The sequence below is a fragment of the Cibotium barometz genome, chromosome 22 (assembly GCF_041138505.1).
Source record: "Cibotium barometz isolate CiBa-2024 chromosome 22, ASM4113850v1, whole genome shotgun sequence".
Taxonomy (NCBI): Eukaryota; Viridiplantae; Streptophyta; class Polypodiopsida; order Cyatheales; family Cibotiaceae; genus Cibotium; species Cibotium barometz.
Window position 1 is genome coordinate 44,365,728 of NC_141067.1, and position 7,052 is coordinate 44,372,779.

Below are 7,052 nucleotides of genomic sequence, written 5' to 3' on the forward strand. Positions count from 1 at the left end.
TTCATGTACACCTCACAACGAAGGATGCCACATCCTTTTGCCACTAGCATTTAAGTACATAGGCTCGGATAGTCCTTCCTACCTTGTGGTCTGTCCAGCACTAATCCACACATCCATGCCTTTCGCTAATCACACCCACCAACGGTCTAAACCACACCTTATGAAGGCACTCCAACACCATGTCCCATTCGTTCACATAGCATCCATGCACCATGCCAACACTTTGCATACTTGCCTTCAATCCGATTGTCTTGTCTCATTTTCATTCATTGACTCTGGTTCTTGCTCAATCGAGCCCTCGTCCAACCCCCTCTTTCCATCCATGACTCACCATTTCAACATCTGCACCATCACAAGCATCCATGCATGGGTGCTTGGACTTTGTGAAGATGCCCACCAGAGAATCATCCATCTTGCCCAATCCATTGGGCATCCCAATCATAAATCCATCGGATCCATGTACCCAAAATGGAATTCCTCCCACAATGCAGTGCTTCAACAACCATGCTCTACATTTGCCTCCAAGGCACAAAACTAGGCTACATCCATGCTAATCAAGCAAGGTCGAGATGCCCAAAAGGTCAAAGAAACACCTCATGCCCATGGTCAACATTATCTAGCAATCCCAAATTTCACCCCCAAACCATAGAAGCAATGTATTGGTTTTCTTCTTTATGCCGACATCTCGATGTGTCAAGAAAGTGGACCATATAGCCACCCACATTTCAAAACAAGGCTCAAGAAGCACCCGGATCTATTCACGTGACAAGCCACCCACTGTTCTCACAATTTACCAATGTATGGCCAGACTAGGTGTCCTAAATTCTTTCATTTTCATGGACAACCCAACCTCATTTTCATACCCACCTTATGCGACGGACGAGCTAGTGCACCCACAATAGGAAGTTGCATTTGCAGCACAAAGGCAAGACCCAATGACACATCTTCAACAAGGCTAAGGTAAGCTCTTGACTTGAACACACAGTGTTGGGTCCCAAATACTTTTTGAAGGGCCCCCACCACGTATGGTGTATTTGCTTTATTGAATGAATAGAATGGCAAAATGCTGACTATAAATAACCTGGACTGAATTGACTTGGAGACCTTCACTTGGCTGAGATTGCTTTCAGCCTAAAGATGACCTTTTAATCTACACTTTCCACGTTGCCTTTACCTCCTCCTTGGCTGTCTCAACCTTTGAACCTTGGCTCTTACAAAGAATAGGAGATAAATGATGTGAAGGGCTGAACATCGCTTACATAGGCACTTCATCTGCTGACCAGTTTCATTTTGCTCTACTGGCTTGCTCACGACGAGGAAAAAACAGCATTTAATGCTATTGCTTCACATGTGTGTTGCTGGCCAACAAGGGTCCATGTTGGCTGACAGGGTTCCATGACTAGCCCATGGGCTCCTTGTTCCTGGACAAGCCCTACATGGCTGTCCATGAGAGACTCTTCAAAGCCTATCTCATGACCTGGACTGGTGGCTGTGCATCCGGCTGGAAGCCTAATAGATGCCCAATACACCTCTACATCATTCCAAATGGGTACACAGATGTGCGGGACATGAACACCTGACCATGATCCTCTACAATGGATCCCTGACTGATTTGTCCTAGACAAGGGGTCACAAAGGGCCAGTTACCACTCTGAGCACTCAAGACTTGCACCTCTATACAGATATGTCCATGTGGCATCCAAGTACAAGATGCACGTGACAAGAGTCCCTAACACAAGGGGAGCACACCCCCGGGCCCCATCCCCCACACTTCCTCATACATTTCCTATGATGTAGTCTCCCTTCAAGAGTGGCCTGCCATATAGGGAGCCTGCACCCCAGCCACCACCACCACCTCTTCTTGTAATCTTTACTTCGTGAGAGGGTGGTCTGCCAGCATGCAAACGTTGCTTTTCTACTAACAGGAGGATCTTTGCTTTGGGGGGGGGGGGGGGGGGGGTGTATGCGATACAAGAGCTTTTGCACTATTGTGTTGCACCAACATCACCAGGAAACAATATATAATGGACATGCAACACTTTCAAATTTTTTAGGACTTGGATTTCTCAAATTTGAAAATTCTGCAAATTTAAAGTATCCTGGTTATTTTTAGCTCCAAATTCTGCAAAATTTCAAGAAAAACCTTAAGAATTTTGAGATTGTGAGTTTTATGATTTTGTCGAGATAAATGTTTTGTTTGTGAACACCATCGCATTTTCCTTCCTAGAAGGCATTGATGCAGGTAGCATCTTTGATTTGATTTAATATGCATGCCATTGCAAAACAGGCAGGTTTTTTAAGAGATGTCTGGGTGTTCCCTTGGGCCTATTGACATGCAAGAGCCAACTTCTAACTTTTAAAAAATTATGTCATCTGAAACACCCATTGCAAACCTAGGGCATCCTTTGCCCTTGCATTTTGAGGGAAAGGTCTTGTCGTTTTACATGAATGCTTTGGGAATGTTATTTTCATCCCCAACCAAAAATCCCACCGGCCTCAGTTCACTAACAACGTCCTGGCTTCTTCCATCCTTGTTTTTTCATTCTGATTTCTTCCATCTTCTTTGCATCCTCCTCCATGCCAGCATCTGCATAGATGTTACACATAGAAACATATGCTGCAGCTTCCTTTTCATCCAAATGCACTGCCTGTTCAAAAGCCTGCCTTCCAAGCTCCACATTGCCCCCCTTTCGACAAGCACCTAGCACATTGAGCCAGGAGGTAATATCGGGATGGAATGATGTTTCCTTCATCAGTGCTACTGCCCTGTCTAACTGGCCTGCACGGCCAAGGAGATCAACCATGCAAGTGTGGTGCTCAAGAGCTGGAGTGATGCTGTACTCTTTACTCATGGCCTCAAAGTATGTTAGGCCCTTATCTACCAGACCTGTGTGACTGCAAGCATTAAGAACACTAATGAATGTGACTGGATTCGGCCTAATGCCTTCTACTATCATTCTGTCAAAGATGTGCTGAACATCTGCAATTTCTCCAAGCTGGGCATATCCTGTGATCAGTGCATTCCATGAGACTACATCACGAACTGGAAGTTTGTCAAACACTTCATGTGCTTTCGCTAGCATGCCACATTTGGCATACATATCGATCAATGCATTGCCAACATTTTGGTTTGTTTTCAATAACCCTTTTCGTTCAATGGCAGCATGTAATTTTTTGCCCTTCTCTGTGGCTCCAATGCTGCCGCAGGCTTTCAAACTGCAAGCAAATGTGACAGCATCTGGAGAAACACCCTCGAGTTGCATTTGTTCAAAGCAGGTCAGTGCGTCCTCCCCACGCTCGTGTTGGGCATATCCTGCAATCAGTACAGTCCATGAGACAACATTTCGGACTGGAAGTATGTCAAACACTTCCTGTGCTTTTGCAAGTGACCCACATTTGGCATACATATCGACCAATGCATTGCCAACAAATTGGTCTGTTTTCAACAACCCTTTTCTGGCAATCTCGGCATGTATTTTTCTGCCCTTGTCTGTAGCCCCAATATTGCCACAGGCTTTCAAGCTGCAAGTGAATGTGTTGGCATCTGGAGAGAGACCCTCGAGTTGCATTTGTTCAAGACAGTTTAGTGCTTCCTCACCACGCTCATGTAGCGCATATCCTGCAATCAATGCAGTCCATGACACTACATGACGAACTGGAAGCTTGTCGAACACTTCCTGCGCTTTCGCTAGCATTCCACATTTGGCATACATATCAACCAAGGCTGTGCCAACAACAAGATTGCTTTCCAACAACCCTTTTCTGGAAATCTCAGCATGTATTTCTCTACCCTTGTCTGTGGCTCCAACACTGCCACAGGCTTTCAAGCTGCAAGCAAATGTGGCAGCATTTGGAGAGACACCCTCGAGTTGCATCTGTTCAAAACAGTTCAGTGCTTCCTCACCACACTCTTGTTTCACATATCCTGCAATCAGTGCAGTCCATGAGACTACATCACGGATCGGGAGCTTGTCAAACACTTCCTGTGCTTTTGCTAACATGCCACATTTGGCGTACATATCAACCAAGGCAGTGCCCACAACAAGATTGCTTTCCAACAACCCTTTTCTTTGAATATCAGCATGTATTTCTCTACCCTTTTCTGTGGCTCCAATGCTCCCACAGGCTTTCAAGCTGCAAGAAAATGTGACAGCATTTGGAGAGATACCCTGAAGTTGCATCTGTTCAAAGCATTTCAGTGCTTCCTCACCATGCTCATGTTGTGCATATCCTGCAATCAATGCAGTCCACAAGACTACATCACGGATTGGAAGCTTGTCAAATACATCCTGCGCTTTATGTAGCATGCCATATTTGGCATACATATCAACCAAGGCAGTGCCAACAAAAGGATCGCTTTCCAACAACCCCTTACTGGCAATCTGAGCATGTATTTTGCAGCCTCTCTCCACATCCTTCAGCTTAGCACAAGCCCTCAACAAGGCAACAATAGTATACCCACTTGGGTGTAGAGAAGCCTCTCGCATTTTCTCATACAGGGAGAGGGCATGCCTTGACTCCCCACATTTGATGTAACCATTGATTAGAGAATTCCAGGAGCACTCACTCCTGCAGACAAGCCTGTCAAAAATGTTCTGAGCATTGCACATACTTCCAGTTTCCACCAACATGGAGACGAGGTAGTTCCCGAGTGATGTATGAGCTTCCAGCCCACATTTGCGCATGTAGGCATGTAAGCGGAGAGCATAGGCGGTTAGCTTTCTCTCTTTTGAGTACTTGCGTGCTTTGTCTAAAAGGTTCTCAATCGAGGGCTGGGGCAGCATCCCTCTGCGATTGCATCGTCTAAGCTAAGCGTCTCCCAGGCTTCATCGCCAATGTCGCTGCTATTGTAGAGCTTCTGATCTCGCAGCACGAGTATGTCTTAAACCTCGCTTGGGTTGTAGTGGCCATCCATCCACAGCAACTCCTTGTGATCTTATGCTTGACGTCTGGGACCTTGGGGTCCGTCTGCTGCAGATGATACAGCGAAAACCACAACGTTCAGCCTCAATCAAAAGAGAAGCACTTACTTTTCTCTTTCGGTTGTCCCACCATCGGGAGAGATCTGCAATATAATCCTTCCATAGGCGCTCGATGCCGAGCCAAAACAACACAAGCCTTCTCCTCTTCATCCTCACATACTTTTCTACTTACAGTGCCCAGCCGAGAGCGACGGCAGTGCTGTTGCATCCAAACCAGTGCTGAAATTTGGGCAGTGGGGGCACTTGGATTGTGAAGGTTTCAAACGGTCCACAACTTGTCCAAATGAAAGCGATGAATAGGGGGCACACAATGAGTGAAGAATTAGCCAAGAGAGAAAAACTTTATAAAGCTATTAAAGGACCTTAATAATCTGCTATAATTTATTTAGTAATTGAAAAGGTTGAGACTTCTATTAAGTATGAAAAAAGGCATACAACAATCACAGCTATAAGCCGGAATTGAATAGAATCACCTGTAAGGTGATCTCAACCACTAAGGATTGTCACGGTCCCATGAAAGACCTGTGGGACTAGAGGAAAAGAAAATGCCATGGTTTCACTCCTACCTAAACACAACGCGCTTCGTGTGCGCGGAACGAGAGGACCCCCTGAATACGACCCCAAGTAGCCACCATGAGAGTATGGATGAGATCACCCCTCTGCCATGCTGTAATACTAGCAACAATCTCCCAACTAGTGTCAATTCTCTGTCTGGGGAGTGTATAACGAGAGCGAGGGACATCCTACAACAAACCATGTTGGGCAATACCTCTACGAATGAAAATAGCAGTGTCTGTATCACCACCCTCGTAGAAAAGCCAAGCAATTGTCCCCTAAGTAACATGCATGGCACAGCCACTCAATTTGCCCATAAGTTGGGCTATAGAACCCTAAACATGTTGTGCAGTGCTCAATCCCCATAAACAATGCTGTACAGTCTCAGAATTTGCCGCACATCTCGGGCAGGTAGGTGCTACACTGAAAACCAATCTCCATTGATTGGTTTTCAGGTAGGTGCTACGCTGAAAACCAATCTCCATTGATTGGTGGGGAGACCACCATGTAAAAATAACCAAAAGAAATGAGAGATCTGGCTCCTTCTGTATGAATGCCAAAGCCTATGCCAATATCTGCGTAGTATCACTGGAGAGATCTCATAACTCTCCCAATGACCAATGCACTCATGAGAGAAGCACCAACAAGAGGAGGCAATAAACCAAGCCGAGGCATGCAATATCTGATTAGCCACCAATGCTTTGGAGACTTAATCTAATCTCCTGGAGCTTCAATGAAGATACTCATAAGTATTGGAGCAAACTGCTCTGCAAGAGAAATATCAACCCTAACCTAGCATCCTAAATATCTAGTAGTGCATCCTATATTGATCCAAGTAAAAGCAAGCTCTGCAACCCAAGCAACTCCCAACGCGGAGCTAATCCAAAAACCAACAGATTTGTGCCAATTAATGAGGGCCCCTGCTGCTAAACAAAACTCTTCCGGTGCCACCCGGAAGGAACATAAACACATGTGTGAGCCTCCAAGAACATGGATGTGTCATCAACTAACTTAGAGTCAACCAACTCCTCCTAACTATGAAGAGACAACCTCAATCCAAAAATACCACCACTGGAGCGGATGAAGATGCTCATGGCCTCTACGACTATGATATATAATAATGGGGCTAAATGGCATCCTTGCCATACTAAGCGAGAGATCTGAAACCGCTCTCCTCTATCACCACAAGCAAGCACACTACTGTGGGCATCACGATACATGCATGAAACTCCCCTGATCCATCTCTGAGAGAAACCCATATGTCTAAGAGTACCCTTAAGGAAGTCCCAATCCCCTCTATCATATGTCTTCTCAAAATCCAAAAGCAGAATGGCTAAAGGCTGATTACTCGCTTTGGCCCATTCCACGACCTCCCAAAAAGAGAAAATGATATCAAAGATGCTCCTTCCGAGTAAGAATCCATTATGAGCATCATGAATGACATCCTGCAAAATTGGTTGCAATCTAATGCTCATTGCCTTAGCAAGAACCTTAAATGCAATCCTAAGTAAGGTG

At 45.4% G+C, this 7,052-nt stretch overlaps 1 protein-coding gene across 1 annotated transcript; it reads right to left on the reverse strand.

Moving 5' to 3' along the window:
- Nucleotides 1-2,039: 2,039 nt before the first annotated feature.
- LOC147626647 (pentatricopeptide repeat-containing protein At2g03380, mitochondrial-like) lies at nt 2,040-5,265 on the reverse strand. The gene has a single exon (XM_086816714.1). It carries the CDS (start codon nt 4,782-4,784, stop codon nt 2,505-2,507), a length of 2,280 nt encoding a protein of 759 aa, XP_086672840.1. The 5' UTR covers nt 4,785-5,265; the 3' UTR covers nt 2,040-2,504.
- Between the last annotated feature and the right edge of the window lie 1,787 nt (nt 5,266-7,052).